Consider the following 20,988-nt stretch of genomic DNA (forward strand, 5'->3'; position numbering starts at 1 on the left):
GAGCGTAAAGACTAAGCGCAAAAATGGAGGACACTCGGCGGGGAATTGGAAATGCTCGATGACGAAAGGTATTTCAAGGTCTAATTACATCCACATCCAATTGGATCGCACCTTCGTTCGGTTGCTAGGTCAACAACCTTCGATGTTATTCAAATAATGCAACGGCTGGAGCAGCCGGTAGCGAGTCGTAAAAGTTTCAATAAAACACGTTCCTGCTAGTGAACGTATGTTAAGACTTACACCGAGTTTTATTTCGCTACGCCGTTTACTAGTTCGAAACGATCGATTGCATAATAGTAGCTGTTTCTTTCATCTCGGAAACACGATCGTAAACGGTGACAACGATCCAGCTTATTCCTGATCGTGTTAATTTCCACGCAAACTTTGTAAACATTATACGTCGCGACGCTCTCGTTAACGCGTCATTCCCTCCAACTCGAAAGTCTTGCAACTTTGGTGATCCGTTTTCTGTGTAAAATTGGTTACGAGCATCAGGGGACTTATCGTCGTAATCGGTAAATTGTTTATTAAGGATCTACAGCTTTTAAGGATTTCTCTCTAGAGATTTAGAGATTAGAAGTTTCATTAACGCGTTATCGTGTCCCTAACTCGATCTTTTTTCGTGTAAATTGGTCACGAGACTTACGAGCTTCGTTGTAAATAGAAGATTAGTAATATTTCGTAGTTTCGTGATAGTATATAGACATTTTAGTGCTTAAACGCGCAATTTTTAGTTCACTTTTCGCTCGCATCGGCGCTATGAAACGGATCAATATCTCAACACTTTCCTTTAGTTCTACGAATCATCTTTCGACCGGCTTTTCTTGGCCTACTGTTTCCTAACGCTGTCCTAATACTATCGTCTTGCTGAGATCCTTTTTCCGATTGTATCTTCTGCTTATTTTATTATAAATCCGAACTTTCATTCACGTCGTATGTTTTACAGCGTAAAATCCGCTAGAGCGTTCCAATAGATGTAACCAGTAGGTGCTCTAATACTCAAACGCACCTGTGCGTATCTCTGCATATTTGCTGAAAAAAAAGATGAATCTTACGTTACATTTTCAATATGCGTAATAAGCCGAAAATTTCTCTGATGCTAATCCTTCGTAACAAAAGGATGGCATCACTATATGCATGAAAATAGCATTTGGCAATCGTTAGAAACACAATACATGGATATATATGTAGTTGCCAAATTAACCTTCGCGGTGTTCAAAGTGAACGGCTAGAAACGATTGCTTTTTGCTATACGCGCATGGTTCGATTGCACCATAATTCGTTATTAAGACGTTTCGAGAGAGGCAAAGGATGTGGTGTCGCAACGTGTTGCGCTCGCACAATGCTCCTTGGATAAAATTCCCGGAGCGCGTATTATCTCGTACGCCGCGCGAACGCGTTAAACCTTCGCGCAAACAATGAGAGCGTGAACGCGAAAAAATAGCGTTGAGCACGTAACATTCGGCCTGATATCGTTGATTGGCCGCGAATCGTCAACATGCACGGGACAGTTTTACGTAAAGACATTCGATCCGTACAATTATGTTAAGACATCGACCATAGAACGTACTACGTTGATGCAATTAAAATTTCAATGAAACAGGAGAACGCGCTAATAACTAGTCACCCCGTTGTTGACCATAACGTACAAATACTTTTGTTTAAGAGCTGCTCGTTAGTGTTTACCGCGTGCAGCGATTAAGTGACGAACAAATTACGTTCAAAGGGTATAGAGATCGTTCTCGATTAAAATTCTCCTAACTTTCTAATGGTATTAGAAATTATAACTTGAACGTATGTACGCGACTGGCAATAAATATCAGGACAGCCGCGGATATTTAGTATAAATCGAATATGTGTTCCATTGTCCTTAATTTCTTTTATTATCGATTATTATTATTATAATTTTTATATTAATATTAATATTATTTAATATTTTAATATTAATATTATTTAATATTTTAATATTAATATTATTTAATATTTTAATATTAATATTATTTAATATTTTAATATTAATATTATTTAATTTATTCTATTATTGATTCGTTCCATTCCGTTTACGTCATAATACGTAGCCTGCGGATTTTTACGCATATTTTTCAGAATATAAAGGAAGCGAAAGAAAAAACTAGAAGCTGGATAAAAAATTGTTTTACCTCGATTAAACGTTACAAAGCGTGCTACTTTCCGATGTTTTATATATTTCCACGTGTCACACGTGTACTTTGCAATTTTGCTCTTTCAGATTTCACAGAAATGCATAAAACTTCCGTGACCTAATTTTTTGGCACGTGCACGTGCTTCAAAATAAATTCGATGATATTAAATACCAGATTATAGGAACCAGAAATGAAGAGTTCTACAACGATGGAATGGGTAAATGATTGTCGATCAGACGAAAGACAATAGCAAACAACGATATAGCGATGATTAATTAATGGAAGATTTTTTCCTTTCAGCAAACAAAAATAGAACTTAACGGACTCAGTAATTGATAAATGATTACGTATAAGATAAGTGCATTTTCCAACTGTGAGTCATAGTTAACGTTTAGTTTAGCCTAGGTAGGATCTTAGCTTTGGAGTAAATAAGTATAATAGTAGCAAAAAATCGATAGAATTGTTAAAAGGCTGTGACTAATCCTGGTCGACTGGTCAGTTATCATCTGAATCTATTGTTATTTTGCTAGTATACTTTTCGAATCATTTTCAGCTATTCTATGGGCAAGCATTCGTTTCTTTCGCGCATGCCACGTATCGTTCGCTCATTAACTCGTTTTTGAAAGCTTTTACCGGCGAATGAAAAACGTAACGTACACTTGCATAATGCGTTCGAAGTGTTCGTTCGTTCAATATTCATGTAAAGGTTAGGCGATACGCGTGATAAGTCGCGATGCTACGAGATGTGATTAGATGCGGATGTTAATATCTTGTAAATACCTTTCCTCGACTATGATAATCATCGAACACTAAGAATTTCGCAAATCGATGCAATTAATCGGTGATCTTGTGGGAAGAAATTTCGATATCACGATAATGTTAACGATAGTATGTTAATTACGACTAGTACCGTTACTGTTACATTGTTTCATAATTAGTATTAGTTTAATATAGTCAACGACTCCTCCGCAAGCATCCGTGCAAGTGTTATTTATTATTATGCTCACCTTCTATTGGAAAGTTCTTGCCTTGCTCAGCAAGTCTTTTTGATTTTTTTCCTGTAGAACTTCCGCGTGTTACCGATTTTTAAGCTATGTACGTGTTTGTAGGAGAACTTTCTCTGAGCCGCGAAGTTTTCTTTCGACGATTCAACGATCGAAAATCAAAGAGAACCAACGTTCTCTCTTTCGATAAAGTATGTGATGATAGCCATTGCCAAAATTATTGATATATTTATCTGGTTGAAGACAATCTAGCAAATTATACAGCAAGCCTAATGAAATAATAATAATCTTTATCATTAAATTGCGCCATTATTTCATAATTTCATTGAAGGATAATAGAAATTCACGAAGCCTTCAAATTGGATTTCATATTATAATAATGTAAACATCGTTTGACGGTATTATCTGGTTGTGAATAGGGTTGATTTGATTCAGACAGCGCCAGTCATCATGACATCGACTTCCTATCTCGTTATGTAACATTCATCAGAATAACAGACGCAATTACCGTCACTGAATTATCTTAATGACATTCGTTATTAATGAGTAAGTGTTTTCGACATACGTCGGAGGTCGCAAATCTTGGATCATCTTTCTTTATTATCTGTTTAGATCCAATCCAGTTCCTTCACAGAACTTCTTTCCCTTCAATTTACCTAATTTAATAATTCTTCAAAATTTTCTCATTTTCATTTCTCATTGCATTGTTTATTATATATTCTACAAACCCGTATGAACACAACGCAATAAATTGACACGATAAAAGCGTTGAGATAATAACCACGAGACAATACTCGACAATAATAATACGAGACAATAATAATCGAAAAGGCTGATGAAACAAAGGAATGAGTAATTTGTAAAGACAGGAAAACAGCAATTAACGTACATCCAGCTACAATTGAAAATAACTTTCTTCGCTTTAAATGAAATTCCAATCAAATACGTTTTATCAGACTCGACTAACAATCAATATTATTAGCTCAACAAATACTCGAGATTCCCAATGTTTTTTGTCGAGTTTCAAATAGAACATTAATTACTCGCTTGTCGGAACGTCCATCGGCATCGAAGACCGTGAACCAATCTACGTTATCTTCTCCTTCGTTTCAGGCTGTCGCTGGCGATACCAGTCAACCGCGAAGGTTACTCGAGATGCAGCATGTACGATGTAAATTACACGGAAATTTTGCTAAATGGAGGCCACGTACCGGACCCATCGTGGCCAACGAAAGATTGCCAACAAGGATGGGAATTTAATTATACCGCCGTCCCTTATGCGTCTGTGGCATCCGAGGTGACAGAAAATGTTCGACTTGTAATTTCCTGCTTTTTGAATATTTTATCTGTTCCTATCAATCAATCCCTTTATACTGTGTATGTCGTATTCGATTATTTGCATGATCTATTTCGATAAAAAATAAGCGTAGTGTACAATTTTTGGAAAGAAAGAAGAACGATGAAAAGGGTCGAATAAACGTTTGTGGAAAGATCGATAGTTCAGAAGTGGGAAAATTAACAATGTCGATTTCCACAGAGGAAAATTATAGTACGTAACAGAATTACTAGTACATATTGCAGTAATAATTAGTGCATGTAGTGAAATTACAGAGTACATTCTAAATTCAAGCGTTACATTGCCAAATAAAATACAATCGAATAAATATTTATAAAAATACTTAAAGAAAAAAAAGGATAAAAAATTTCGAATTATGAAAGCTGATAAAACTAGGTTGCGATAAAACTGAAAATGAAAATATCGGATTGAAAAGAAACTTTAATAAAACGTTATAACGAGCAACAGCGCGAACACGCAGATTTGTTCGACATAAATTGCAAGACTTTTTGCTCCAGTGGATTTCCATGAACTTTGCGTCGCTCGTCAGGAGGAGAATTATTCATCGAGGGGTAGGAAGCATCCAGAAGAAGGACGCGAGAACGCGCAGGGTCTTAAGCTTCTCCTTCTTTTTTCCTCAAAGGGAAAGAAAAAAGGACAGAGGCGCGCTTCATTAGGAATTTCGAAACTTTGATCGAAAATTCGTTTAATCGAGGCGTTGAAATTGCTATAAGATTTCCGTGATGCTGATCGTGATCAGAAGTAAATCATTCGACTGTAGTTTTCTGTTGCAGCTGGGATGGGTTTGTCAGTATGATGCATTGCCAACCATAGCTCAAAGTATCTTCTTCATCGGCGCTATCTTCGGAGGATTAATTTTTGGATGGGTTGCTGATCAATATGGAAGAATACCAGCTTTGCTCGGAGCTAATTTAATGGGATTTCTCGCTAGGGTGGCTACTGCGTTCACGGGTAGCTCCTGGCAGTTCACTTTGTGTCGTTTTTTCGTTGGATTCGCCTTTGATAATTGCTTCGCTATGATGTACATATTAGGTAACCGTTTTTCAATAATTTCTTTTTTGCCCTGGAATTGAGTTTGAAAGCCACACAGTGGCTACAAAAAGTACTTGTACGTATGTATCTTTATTTCCCAATGAAGCGTCTCTCTTCCTTTTTTTTAAATCAGTTTTTACGTTTCATTTTGATAGCATTAATTATTTATAAGCATGTATGAAAGTATTACAAATGATACGAAAGCTAATATTTTAATCAGTCTTATCTTAAGACTTAGTCTTAATTAATTGGTATATATATAAATGCTGTTCTAAATACGATGGTGTACAGTTACTTTTTGTAATTACTGTAAGCAGGAAGATCTCTAAGTTTAAATAACAAAGTAATCTCTACAACATACTGTAAAACTGTTGTTATGCTTGATTTACGACTGACGTTTCTACAAGTATATGAATTTTGCAACAGAACTCACGTTGCCATGCAACAATTTAAATGAAATTGAAAACCATTCAAAGTTACGAAGAAAGATGCTTAAATACATATGAATATACATGAGGTCATACATATTTATTTTTTAACTGCGGCGTTTATATCAAAGAGAGGGAGAGAGACAGAGAAAAATTAATTTTCCTGTTTTATAAGAATTTCATGCAAGATAAAAATATGAAACTTTAAGATATTTGGATTTATATATACCATTGAATATTTATAATATTTAAAGGTAGTTAGTTCGCAATCATTTTCTATACTAATATTTTCCCTCTATACTCGCGATCAATTATGTTTTCGCGATCAGTTATGTATTAATTTTGTTTTCTCTTTTAACGAGACAATATTCTGATTACAAAGGATTAGTTGTTCAAAATTGCTTTTCATTTCTGGACAACTATAGCATACCAGGGTTTTCATAAATTTTCACTTCCCAACGGAAAGCGAAGGTAACGAATGAATGGTTCTACAACGAACGCTTCCACAACTATAAATCTATGTATATATATACATACATACATGTATATGGTTTTAATTAAAATGAACATCTTCTTCTAGCAAACTTATTTAAAATTCGTAAAAATATCACATAATAATATAAAACAATCAAGTAACATTTTAAATATTCCATTGAAAATTCTAATAAATTGTTTAATATAAGATCGATATAATTCATGCTGAATTCATTGTCTGATATCCATAATACAGGCAATTTATAATACAAAATTTTATTATAACTCTACATGAAAAAATTTCAATTATAATACTGTAGAAATATATTTTCCAGTTATTGTTCTAATATCAATATACTGAAGAGAAAATCTAGACTAGTCTCTGTCTTGAAAGATATTTTATACCCTGAAAGTACAGCGTTAAGACCCTGATTGAAACTTTTGAAGAGACTCTGTTGAAACGTAAGAACGCTGATTGAAAGTTCATCAGACGAGTCATTGAAACGAGTTTTCTTGATCGAATAGCAAGTTTGTCCTGCAGACAGCATTCCAATTGTGAAAATCGAGACCAAAGAAACTCAGGTGACGTGCATTAACCCTGAATCGATGACTCAAGCCGAGGTTGGAAAAATTTACAATTTGTTCGACAAAACAAGGCCAAGTTGACGAGATTCGTGAGCAAGTGGCTGGTTCGTTAATGATTTGGCGTTCGAATTTTCTTATTTCTATTCTAATTATCAAGGTCGATTAAACGATTGATCACGAATATTCGACGGAAATATTGAGAAAGAAGGCTCGATCTGTACGAGTGTAAATCGTATTTTAATCAATGACTTGAGAAAGTGAGGTATTGATTGAAACTAAGATAAGTGATACTAATTCGTTTCGAGCGCGTAACAAATTACATCATCGGATTCATTGATTTGCAAATAATTCTATATTCAGTTCCGTATTTATAATCGAGCGTAGCGAAGATAAAATGAAAGGGACGTGATTATCCGAGGGTCTCACAACTAGAGGAAAATCGATGGGAACGAGGAAATCCTTAATTGTAGAAACTGCGTAGAAAATACCGTGGAAAATATCATATATATTTTAATAGAAATATTTTTGTACTTTTTTTTAAACATTAAAACTTTAGAGCTTTAAAAGCTTTATGTATTAGTATACGTATTTATACAGACTTTGAAATTCATAACAAATTTCTCTAGATAGATGCGGATATTTTGTATTGTTTCGTATGTATACTTGTGTCACTTTTCTTTCTAACGATATTTAGTTAAAAAGTTCGTCTATATCATTTATAATAGATTTTGTTTTTATTTATATTAATGTTAATTTTATATTAATAAAAATCACTGAAATTTTCAGTATCATCATTATTTAGTATCATCGAATTTCTTTCTTCTTTATGTTCCATATTATTATTAAAATTCTCTAATAAACATTCAAATATCCTATAGAATATTTCCATTATTTTTCACGTATTATTTGCAGTCATATTTTCCATATTTTATTATCGATAAAGTTTGAGTTGGTTCTTTAAATTCCTATTCAACATTCCAGCTAACCAGTCGATATCAATAACACGTGCCTTTCTTCCTGCCAGGATTTATAACTTATTCAAGCAGAACCTCATTCGACCAGCTCGTTAAAAGCGTAGAATTCGATCAACTTCATACAACTCACATACAAACTGCAGATAATGCTAACAGTGGGAGGAAAATATGAGACTGCAAAGCGTATAAACCTAGTAGTTTATAAAAGCATTTACATATTTGCCACAGAAAATTTATATGTATGTAGAATATGTGTTATATAAAACATTCTGAAATTTCATTAGCATTGTAATGATTATATTGGTAAAGTTTGAAGCATTTCTGAAGATGCACATAGAAGTTACGAGATATTTAATGCAAACATTTATTTAGTACAAATATACAGCATAAATAGTTATCTTAAACATGTAATAAATGGTTATCAAATATCGGGATTTATTAATATAATAAATGTTTGACTATTTTTATAATTAAATATTTTTGTAATTACTGTGAAATATATAATTACGCTAAATAATTTTGTATCTTGTATATAGATTTTTAAATTTACTTAATTGAAACTCTGCATTATAATAACCGTATTTATAATTCTGACGTCATATTCGATATAATTATTATATGACTTTATTACGATCCTAATGAAATTCCAATATATTCATGAATATATAACAGAAACGTAATAATACTTTGTTGTACTAATTATGATACCATCATATATAATAAATATAAATAAATAAAAAATGTCTATAAATGCTAAGATACTTTTACGAGCCAACAGGCGAGAAGGAAGAAACGAAAGAAAAGAAAGAAGAGAACGAACGTTAATCAGTTTCGAAACGTTAACAACGTCCTTGCGTTGGACGGTGCTCGCGTTTATCGATTGGTCGCATTGCGAGATATCGGTCAGATTATTATTATTAATACGATCGTCTGTAATTTATCTTTGCTAATTGTGCCGCACGGAATCTTCGTTTACAATAAATGAGTTGTCGCTTTTGATCGAACGGTAACACGATATGAAATTACAGGGTGACGGAAACAGCTGGGAGAAAAGCGAATACTTTTTCTGCGCGAATAATGTAATGTTAAAGGCAGTAAACCTTGAGAGGCGAAGTGATGAAACGAGTGGTCTCAGAGAAGCTTCTTTACGTCTTCTTCTCCTTTCTGTATCCTTTCTATGAGAATAATATCTCGTCTTCAGAAGAGATCTCCTCGCCCTATCTACGCGTTGTAAAGGCAATACAAACTGAATGATACATATATTTAAAAAACGATATTTTGTTGGTTTTATGAATATTGATTTTTATAACGTGAGGTTCTTCTACTCTTATTTTCTATTAAATTAATGATACATATATTTTAGAATGGCTGTCGCAATGGTGATGATGATGATGGTGATGATGATTTGCGAAAGAAGATGTTGAAAATTACAGACAGCATAAATAATATTTAGATTTCATGGAAGTTGATTTTTGTAATGCGAGGTTCTTCTATTCTTATTTTTCATTAAATTTCTATGTAGAAAATTATTAAACATTTGGATATAACTGGGAGATTATTTCCGTTCATGCGTACCGGAGTTACTCGATGGTCTCGTACCGAAGCTGATAACCAACCCAGATTTTCAGGAAAGCGATTAATAGCTTAAAATTTATTCGTGCGAGATAATAATCCAAAATGTAGTTAAAGTTTTTAAGCATTGTTTGTTAGGATTACGAGAAAATGATGAATTAACAGTTATGTATAGACACGTTATATATATGTAGGAGGTCCAGAGCGTATTGGGAAAATTTACGGCGAATTAAACAGGAAATTCCGAGATATCTGCTCAAAATATCTGATTTGTGGAATTATCCTATAGCTATTTTATTTAATAAAAATTAATTCAGGTAATTTTAGAGAATAGAAATATCTGAAACTCGTGATTTAAACGAACGTTCGTCATTTTGGTTTATTATGAATTATAAATTGGTTCATTATGAAGCATGAAAAGTAAAAATCAATGGTACAAAGTGATCTTAAATAAGGAAGCGAGTTCCATGCTAAACATGGTTCGAGCATCGCAATTATAATAAAGCAAAAAAAAAAAAAAAAAGAAATAACCACTGAGCGGTAATTATCAGGAAGCCACTAGTTACAACTAATTGAAGGTGATTCCGGATTAGAAGCAAGCCACTATTAAGTGGCTAACACGGTTGCTTCATTAAGAGCAATTACTCCCTATTTTACGGCAACTACAAATAGACGTTGTTCACTATGATATATTTCCACGTGTTTATCGCATCTTGTCCTGTTATGCGATTAAAGAGTTACAACCTTGCGTTTCTAATTTATTGGACGTATACGCACCAGACATTAATTTCGTCTACGTATTCGTGAAATTGCGAGATTCATTCATCGCGAAGGTCAGTTCAATTGTTCAAGATAACTTCTCATCGTTTTAATCTGTTTTCTTGTACGAAAATAGAGTAATATTTACTTGTCATTGCACTGTGGATATATATCGATATGTTCGTTCAGGAAGTCAATTGTTTTCATCGAATTAGACTCGACTTTCCGTAGAGAATGTTCGTTTCGACATAAATATGTGTCTCAGGCTTATCGATCTTTCAATATCTACCATAAATAGCTTAACAAGGTAACACACGCTCGTGTTTGAATTATGTAAATGATCCTTTGACTCTAACGATCCGTTTATTCACAGTTAATTTATGATATTGCTAGTTACGCGTGATTCTACCTTTTGTATCTTTAAGAAATACAGGGTGATTGGTAATTGGTGGTACAAGCGGAAAGGGGGTGATTCTACGCGAAAAAAGAAGTCGAAAATATAGAATAAAAATTTAAAAATTTAAAAATTTAAAAATTTAAAAATTTAAAATTTAAAAATTTTAAAATTTTAAAATTTTAAAATTTTAAAATTTTAAAAATTTTAAAAATAACGTCAATTGAGACAACGATCTACAGTGAGATCCGTTATAACGAGACGTGATAAAGTGCACGCGTACCGAGCGAAAATTCAAAATCGATTTTCTCGAAAACAAAGCCTCAAACGAAAAATTTTTATTCTATATTTTCGACTTCTTTTTTCACGTAGAATCATCCCCTTTCCGCGTGTACCGCCAGTTACCAACCACCCTGTATAATTCGTAAATAGAAACGTATTCTTGTCGATAAGTATCGAAACACTTACGGAAATTTAAATGGGCTTGAACAATCATCGGGAAATTATTAAAGTCCTTGTTATTAGATCTAAACACGATTTAATCGTAGAACTAAACACGTTTGTTAAATTAATCTATATATTGTATATCTACTTTTTATATATTTGTAACTCAAATTTTTCTTCTTCATATTGCGTTAAGTTGCCCCAAAAGTTTCTTTCGTTTTATATTATTTTATTGAATTACGTATGATCTATTTTGTCCCAATGAATATAATTCAATAAAATAATATAAAACAAAAAATAGTATGCGTCTATTATCTCCTTACGAGACGAAAGAAATTTCTGCGACAACCTAATATATTGTTCCATTCTTTATTCACAGAATATTTCTTTCACAGATGATTCTTCTAAATATTATGTTTTTTATTCCAGTATTAAAATACGCTGGACCAAAGTGGAGGACATTCGTGGCGAATATGTCGATCGCAATATTCTTCATGTTTGCAACTTGCATTCTACCCTGGATCGCCTATTATTTGGCCGACTGGAGGATGACCTGTATTGTCACCTCAGTTCCTCTTGTTCTAGCCGTAGGTACGCCATGGTTGATACCGGAAAGCGCTCGATGGCTGGTCAGCCAAGGTCAGATAGACAGGGCCATTAAAATCCTTGGTAAATTCGAGCGAATCAACGGCACCAAGGTGCCCGATGACATCTATAGACGATTCCGGGTAAATAAACCGAATACCGCAATCTTTTCCGTATTTTCTACTTTTATGATCTTTCCTGCTTTATGTGCGTTCTATAAATACCAATTTATATGCCTTTAAGCATATCATATAATCATTTTCTTTGAATAGAAGTCTAATTGGGTCTTTTACGTAATGAAAATTTGTTTACAATCTAGTAATTTTATATCTTATTCATCACCTAAATTGCCAGCGATAAATTGCTGTCAATTTCTGTTATTGTCTGTTATTGTCTATTTCTGTAATGTTATTTATTGAATTTGTATATTGTTTTTATCTTTGAAAATTTTTATACAAATAGATTAAACATTTGGAAACTGCTCAGTCTATGAATAGATCATGGCAATATCAACATTAATGTACGATATAAGGAGATAATCGACTTTTAGAGGTTTGATGTTTTATAAAGTAAAATGAAAAAATTTGCGAACGTCCAAGTAAACTATTTCGAAAGGATCGTCTCATACAAATATAACATAAACTTTCTTCCGGATTTTATCGTAATCTTTGTACACATAACAGATTCACATAAATTTGTAAGAAAAACAGACAAACGACATTAACTAGTTAAAAATTTGCTAATAACAGGAAACCTGTGCCAGAATCTGCAAAGAGGAGGAAGCAGACAAAACGTACTCCGTGTTGGATCTATTTAGAACGCCACGACTACGGAATATCACGATTCTATTTATTGTTATTTGGTTCGTATCGCTATTAAACAGATATCAAATAGATTGACGTAAAATCGGAATTGTATCTTGTAAAAATCTCACGAACAGTTTTATATCTTTTGTCTAAAAATACTTCATTTCTGAAGCAAGGAATTTGCTTCTCACATGAAATATGATAGCGTGCTTTTCTTTATCATATGAAATTGTTTTACGAAATATAGGATGGCGATTTCTTTGGTGTTCGATGGTCACGTACGAAACGTCGATAATTTAGGCCTGGACGTGTTTGTTACGTTCACGATTGCTGCAGCAACCGAGCTGCCTGCTGACACGTTCTTCACGCTCGTTCTTGATCGATGGGGCAGAAGATGGCTGGCATGTGGTTCCCTCGTCATTTCTGGTATCTTCAGCATCTGGGCTTCTGCCGTTTCCAATAGTTCGTACATTTCGTTTTTATATATTCACCCTTCTATATTACTGATCAATCTTCTAAATAACCTAAGTCGATAATTCTGACTTAATCAGACGAATATTTTTCATTCGTATAACATTGTGCTTTTTGAAAGGAAGAAAATGTATATTTTGGAATATTTATAACATGCAAATGCTTGTAGATTATTTGCTACATTGCTAGAATAGTTTCCAAGCCCTATCATGTATCCGTTGTATAGATATTTTATTTCCCCTTCTACTGCTTTGATCATAAGATCGCTTCGTATTTCCGCATATATCAAAGGGCGTTGGCAATAGTCCTCAAAATGATGGGCTTCAGCGCTCCAGCAGTGCTATATGGCTTTCAGTAGCCGTAATCCATAATACAATCCCTTAGATTCAAATTGGCTAGATTAACGTTTTATAGATAAGAAGCTTATTGCTTGTGCTTAGCTTAGAGCTAAGCACGCTTATATTAAGCTTAGCAAATGCTTGTATCAACTATTGCAGACAACCAGACAAATTACAGACAGATAAAATAATTTCTTCCCTTTTTATTCCTTAAAATTTTCTAAAATTATTTCATGAAAAATTAGAATTAAAAACTAATGCTAAAAATTTTTTTTCAGGTATATATACAGCTTCTCTGGCAATTCTCGGTAGATTTTGGATAAACATTTCATACAATATCGGTCTGCAATATGCGGCTGAAGTATTACCAACTGTGGTTAGAGCTCAGGGTGTAGCTTTGATACATATAATGGGATACGTTGCTAGTATCCTCGCACCCTTCGTAGTCTATCTCAATGTTGTGTCCTCGTTCCTACCTCTTCTTGTGCTGGGCACACTCGGAATTATGGACGGTCTTCTGACTCTCTTTTTGCCGGAAACATTGAATAAGGATCTTCCGCAGACGCTGCAGGACAGCGAGGATTTTGGAAAAGATCAGAAGATGTGGGATGTACCTTGTATCGGAAGGTAAAATCACATAAAGGAACTTTCGGTCTCCTTTTTTCAAAGATATTCACAGATCTTCAAGCTCGAAGTTCAAGATTCTCAAGCATTCTGTTAGATCTACATCTTCGTATGCTTTCGTATTATTTTCTTCTTAAAATCTGTTAAATCTCTCAAAAGAAAACTGGACTATCTTCTTTCTTCAAATGCTTTTTAAATCTTTTGAACAGAAGAGAAGGATCGAGTTGGGAAGTTATTCAAATCTTTAAGCGATTGGATTCAATATTTTTAAACGCAATGTTTTGACAGGAAACGCGAGGACGAGGAGACACCACCGGTCGCCATGTTCCGATCATTTTCTAGATGCAGTGCGAGGAATTCGATGAGAGCGTCGCTTCGCGGTGAACCTTTAAGGAGTAGCATGCTACGGAGATCGAGTATAAAATCGAGGAAAAGCGAAAACTCGATCACAGAGGTCGAAAGGCTGTAGCGAAACGTTCACCACGAAGTACAATATTTGTCGCGTTGATCTCGAGCAAAGAATCTTTAGTCTTCCAAAAACGTGCAATACATGTATTAGAGTAAGACAAGTTACTGAATCCAGGAATCTTAAATTCCACCGTCATTAATATTCATTATCACAAAACAGCGGATTTTTATGCAATTATGGGTGATTCGAAGATACGAAAATTTATAGAATGCGTATGACGTAAAATTTTGTAAAATATCCAAAAGTACAGCACTATCGATGATATTTAATGGATAGAAACATACTTTTGCCCAAGTCCTTTCGATTGTATCAAATCTTTCAATTGTATTATTGTATCCACGAAAATATGCATTTGCATAAAGATCCGCAATGCAATTATCATCGCAATTTTTCATCAACAATGATTGATTAAAAATTCAATCATTAGGCGAGCGAATAAAAATTAGGGTAAGAACGTAGGTTAAAGTAATTGTCGTAAATTGTCGTGGGTAGTTAATGTTAAAAATTAGTACTTTCCTTTGTTATAAAAGTTCCTGAAATTGTTCGTACAAAAGCTCCATCTTATAGAATATAGTGCAATAATCGTTATACTAGTAAAATAATAACATCATAAATATACAAAATATATTAACGAGATGAAAATAATATGGACAACGTGGTGTATGGCCACGAGTTTTGTACATATGTACGTGTAAGTATTTGTAGATCGATTAGCAATCGCAGAGACCTCGTGCGCATGTCACGCGACGAGATAGCGCGATTATTTTTATTATGATGTAAATCGTTCTTAGATGTTTTGTAATAAAACTTGCCAGTAAAACCTTCCCTGGATTCTGCTAATAGTTCTTCACCACTTGTTCCTTAGTCGATTGAATTAACGATACAAATAAGTATGAGATTATCTTAGGAAATCTCATTAATATTTTTGTCGACATCTGCGACGTAAAAGCGGGGTAATAATATTTTGAAGTTTTGACGACGCGTTGCTTACTATAGATATTGTCTGTACAGGATTCATCAATTTTTAGAGAGCCTAGTCTCGCCAAGATGGAGATAATCCTCTTTAAAGCTGAACGTTTTAACACGTAATCCCACTAGCAAGCCATTGCAAAAATGATATTTCGATTAATGATGGAAAATCGCTTTTGAAGACAGAAAAATCTTCTTCGAAGGAAAAATTTGACCTAAATCTTTCGAATAAAATTAACGTAAAATTTGTGTTACGCCACGAGGCTTACCACAGGCTGTATTTTCTAATCGTCGCTCGCGGCCCTACAGTGTCGCAGGCAGACCGCCCTATCTGCCCGTCGGATCATATACAATGTATCGACGAGAGCATAGTTGTTGCCAAGCAGCGAGCTCTAGAAACGTCGATTTTTGACCGTTACGTTTTTCACGCAAGAAGAGGCATACGTGATCATAGGCGCGAGCGGTGGCGTGACCCGAGCATAGTGGGGGTCATCTTCCAAATGAGACAAAGGAATAATCGAAGGGGATCAGTTCCTTCTGACGAGTCAAACGTGACACTTCGACAAATCTGACGAGCAAACGAATTTATCTAGAGATATCGTAAAGTCGAGTCAAATTTCTGTAACATATTCATCATATTATTGTAAAATATATCATTCTATGTTAACCTGTTAATACAGTGTTACATTCATTAAACCACCTCTGTTGTCTTAACCGAAACAGGGGAACGACTATTTCGCGGCGTCGATTAACATAGTCGTCGCGAGAATTTACGCCTCTCGCTGACGCGTCCTCGCGACCGCATCTCTCCGCGAACGGTCGTACCAACTGTAACAAAGCATTTATTGACAAATTTAATATCTTTCTCCATAATCTCCATAAATCTGCAATACCCTTCCTTTGTATTTGTGTGCGTTATTGAATTGAATAAGACACCGATATAACAAGTTATAAATCACAGTTTATTCCAACAACGTCTCTCCGCGAACGGTCGTAACAATCTGTATATAAAATCGATAATTTCAGCATTCAACATGCTGTATATTATAATGCCAAGTTCGCGTTATGTTCATAAAGAGTACAGAGATAATCTTCCAAGAAATTTCTCCCTAGAAGTGCTTGAAATCTCTTCTTGGAGAATCTTAGAAATGCGCGAAGAATATTCCAATTTCAGAGTGTTTCGAGAAATATCGTCGAGCTACAAATACCTGGAATTCGAATCGCAGCGAGTATTCGACGTATGCGTGGGAGTCGTTCGTGCTGTTACAGTGGAGAAACATGTTTTTGTTTTTACGGAGGTACAATTCAAGACTAATTGTAGATGTAACGCGATTTAAAGCTATAATAAGCGTGGAAAAACCATTCGCGATCGGCCAATTACTTTTTCCACTGTCAATTTATTAATTACGATTGCTTCTGAAAGTTTTCCTACGCGTAACTGCTAAACGAGAATTTTCCCATAGATCCCAGAAATTTCGTACACTTACTTTGCCATACCAGCTACCACAAGCAACCAAGAAAATATCGATGTCTTAATTTTCGCAACTTTCAGACATTCTTGAAATTTAGATAAATACAAATACAAATGCAAAACAATGCCGTTATAGATAAATACAAAAATTTCGAAGTTTTCCGCTTCTCAGAGAAATTTTGCTTGCATGTGTACGCAGTGCTCAGAAACTCGGCAGATTTAAGCCTAAAAGGATTAAAATTCGATGAAAAGATTACGAGATAATAAACTTCAAAGTCGATTACCACGGAAGTTTACATCGTGTGAAAGATTTGTGGCGGATCGGTATCAACAGGACGCCGACAGGTCGAGGCATCAACGCGGCGCAACACCTCCCGGGCGATCCGCGGGTACCAACCGCCAACACTAGAGGGCTACGATGACAACGAGTCTGTCTGTCTAACTCGCTAGCGGTCGAATATACGAGCGATTGATATAAATACCGCACCTAGCGAGACTCCCTCTACGTCTAAGGCAGGGACTACCGGGCATAGCCTTACTGACGAGTCCACCGGTAGTCCCGGGACGAAACGCACTCTCTCTCTCTTTTCATTCGTCACAGATTAAAAGGAATATTCTGACGAGCAGCTCTTAATAGTTTCAGCGTCTAATCCTCTAAAAACGTGACATTAATTGTTCGTGCCAAAGAGGCAGCTACGAATTGCAAAATATCGCGAGAATTCGATCTCGACGGGCGTAGAAAAGGCAGGGACGGGAGAACAAAAGAGGATAACGTCTCAGATTTAAAAATGCACTTGTCACATGATTTTTAAAACTTGTTTTTTTCGGTATCTAAAGCACACTTACAAACACGATTTTTTTTTTTTTAATTCGGTGAGCCGCGGAGAGCTGAATACGACTTTCGTATGGAAAGTCACGAAGGTACGATACGTTATATTTTTGCGAACTACTTACTTCATCTAGTCGGTTTTTTTCTTCTTTTTTCTTGAAGGAACGCATGGATCTATATCGCTCTCTTTCTCTTCTTCTTCTTCAATGTAATTTTCACGTAGGAGACTTATCCGCCTCAAGTACGTATTATAATCTTTTATTGTAGACCATCGACGAAATGATTCTTCTCGATACCGTTTAGTAGCATCGTTATGGAAAATTCTTCTCTCTTCTCATTTTAATTCCCTTAACAGTCAATGGAATCCGATGCTATGCGCACAGCTACGTACGTGCAGTGCTATATCATCTCTACTCCATAAATATCGTTTACTGCCCCAATGTTAAGGTTCAACATACGAGAGTTCGCGACCTTTATCGTAGTTTCTGTTGCTAATTAATATTAACGTGATGCAATCTGAAGCGACGAGTAATGAATATGCCCCTCTAGCGTGACGAGTTATCAATCATACATGTTACTAGACGATTGTACCATTATTCGGTGCCAACTAGTAAGGTTGCGGAGAAGCATGTTGTCGACGACAGACGAGATTAATCTTACTGATTGCAGTCTTGACACAGACACGCACATATGTAAATGGGACACTTGTAAAGTTTCTATCACGATCGTTGTATTCTTTTTTTGCTTACGTAAAATGTGAAAGGCATTGTGACTCGTTTGCGATCATTGATAGTTTGTTTGGTGAGTGTGCTGTTATGAGTGGGATTAGTAGATGAAAAGATGATTTAACGTGGCGATTTTTATGATTGTAAATATTGACATCTTTTGACGCCGATTTGTATGTTTTTTTTTAATATTAATATAGAGTGGAATAGATACACCATTGGGGATTAAATGTTTTTAATCTTTCGTTTCTAAGCTTTAATTAATTACGTTTCAGAGTTACTCGAATGAACTATATCTTAAAGAATAAAATTCGAGTTTGATTATGCGTTCGTAAAAATTGGATTAAATTTGAGTTATTGCCACTTGAAGACACTTCGTTACAATAATCATTGTAAATAAAATTAAGAAGTTAAGTAAAACTAGGAACATTATATTTGTCTACGATTTTTTACATTTCTGCGAGACGCACATGTTTCATTGCTAACGAAATAATTAAGTTTATTATAAAATATGAAGGTAAATACGCTTCGTATTAGCAAGTTAATTTTCGAAAGCTAAATGTAGATATTATTATTTGAATGTCATAAATACCCGATACAACAAGTACATACATGAAGTGACACACACTTGTGTATTCATGAGTTTTTAATTGCCTTCTACGAGTTTACGAATTATAAAATTTTATAATTACAAATTACACACTCGAATGATAGATTATTTAAATATTTAAATACGTGTAATAAAATTTCGATTTATTCGATAAATATTATGTTCAGATAAACTCTCCGTTTTGTCTACTTTTCATATCTTTTGGAATCTTGTTAAAAAATAATGAAAAATGGGGTTCGTTATAAATTCATGATTTAGTTAACGATGTTCAAGGACGTTTAATCTGAAGGATCAGAAGGAAAATCACGATCGTTACGAGACAACGTGAGAAAATTCAATGCCGCAGATTGTCTGAAATCAGCCATAATCGCATTGTTACTTACTGAGCGATTCTTAGATCCTTTAGTTCTGTTTGTTTTGCCGACGAAACACGTATAACATAATCTGTTACCGATACTAGGTGATAAATGAACAATAAGGAAGTGAAACTGGTAAATTCCATGAAGGAATACATTATCAGTTTGGAAAAGATAGATGATCAAGATAGATCACGATCATTATGTATTAGTATGGCAAAATGAAGACTGAAATATTTGTACAATATTACAGTAAATAATTAATAACAGATTTCGTGTTAATAAAATGATAAAAAATATTAAATTTAGGTTTAATATTTTAAGCATTTAAAAAAGATGGAACAGAAAACTGTGATAGGCTTTGATCTTTGAGTATTAGATGGTACGATAAGTATCGTTTTCGAAAAAAGAGTATTAATAAATGTAAAGCATTTTAAAAATGAAAATTTTCCATTAGCAAATTTCTCGTCTCCTCTAGTCAGAAATTAAAATTGAATGAACTGTTTTTGGGTAATATTATGGAATTCTCTTTAGTTACGTGTTTATAATACATAACAGAAATGTATCTATTATTCAAGATCCATCGTTCTACTGTTATGGAAACCAGAAGCGAACACAGATTTCCCTCAGTCCGACCTCTACACAGTCAGTGAAAGCATTTTCATACAACAAAGTAAAGATAAAAAATTTTCCTTCGACGACGCAATGCGATTCCAGTCACGTTGCTTAATGATCTATCAAGGTAGACAGGATTCTTGAGGAACCAATGTAATTACGTGACTACGATCATAATTTTTCTAAGGTCTCTGTACCCATAAACAATATTGTGATCCCGTTTGTTATTTAATATAATTACTTATATCTAGTTATATTTAGTTATTAAATATTAGCATGATTTACTATATGTAATTCAGTAAATCGGTACAAGATCTAAAGAAAATATTTCTTACGTATGATTTTGACGAACTTTGTGTAAAAATCTATAAAACTAGAAGTTGCTTAGTTTATATACAGATAAAGAAAAGCATCGTTTATATCGTCGAGATATCACATTTATATCATTTTAAAAATAAAAATTCTTCATCAATGCGAAGAACATTTTCATAAAAAATTACGAACAGAATATCTCGATTCTACAATCTACTGTAAACAAGATAAGTATCGATAATGAATAAATCTTGACATTGAATTTTATTCAAAAAGTTTTATTCAAAAGTGATATCAAATAATCCGTAATGACATTTATTACTCCAATCATATCAGTCAACTACTACCTACCGCGTAATACGCGATCGATTTTCAAACGCACCCTCCCCGCCCCCCGCCCAAATAGAGTTTCCAGTGTAATTCTGTTATTCTTGAATTTTTGGCTTGTTTTTCATTTTTTAGCTCACTTTAAAATTTCTTCTGGCTTCAATTGTGCTACGATTTAAAGTTTTCCGTGTATACGTTTAGGACGTTACTGCGTGCGGAAATAGTACAGAAGGCCTCTAATTATACCGTCTACAATATTATTTATAGACTTTGAACCATATAGTACGTAAGTATGT

General features: G+C 34.3%; 3 protein-coding genes across 3 annotated transcripts in view; 2 read left to right on the top strand and 1 right to left on the bottom strand.

Moving 5' to 3' along the window:
• LOC126876029 (uncharacterized) overlaps positions 1-20,988 on the bottom strand; it is a 107,321-nt gene that overhangs the window by 31,680 nt on the left and 54,653 nt on the right. The window lies entirely within an intron of this gene.
• LOC126876030 (uncharacterized) overlaps positions 1-20,988 on the top strand; it is a 143,037-nt gene that overhangs the window by 5,988 nt on the left and 116,061 nt on the right. The gene's annotated exons all lie outside the window — the stretch shown is intronic.
• LOC126876067 (organic cation transporter protein-like) lies at positions 391-15,302 on the top strand (the record flags this gene model as incomplete). Its single annotated transcript, XM_050638982.1, has 8 exons — positions 391-515; positions 4,280-4,463; positions 5,297-5,555; positions 11,615-11,913; positions 12,520-12,632; positions 12,824-13,038; positions 13,664-14,012; positions 14,298-15,302. Coding segments are annotated over 8 exons (1,725 nt in total), but the record flags the coding sequence as incomplete, so codon positions are not given.

This window comes from Bombus huntii, unplaced genomic scaffold (assembly GCF_024542735.1).
Source record: "Bombus huntii isolate Logan2020A unplaced genomic scaffold, iyBomHunt1.1 ctg00000062.1, whole genome shotgun sequence".
NCBI lineage: Eukaryota > Metazoa > Arthropoda > Insecta > Hymenoptera > Apidae > Bombus > Bombus huntii.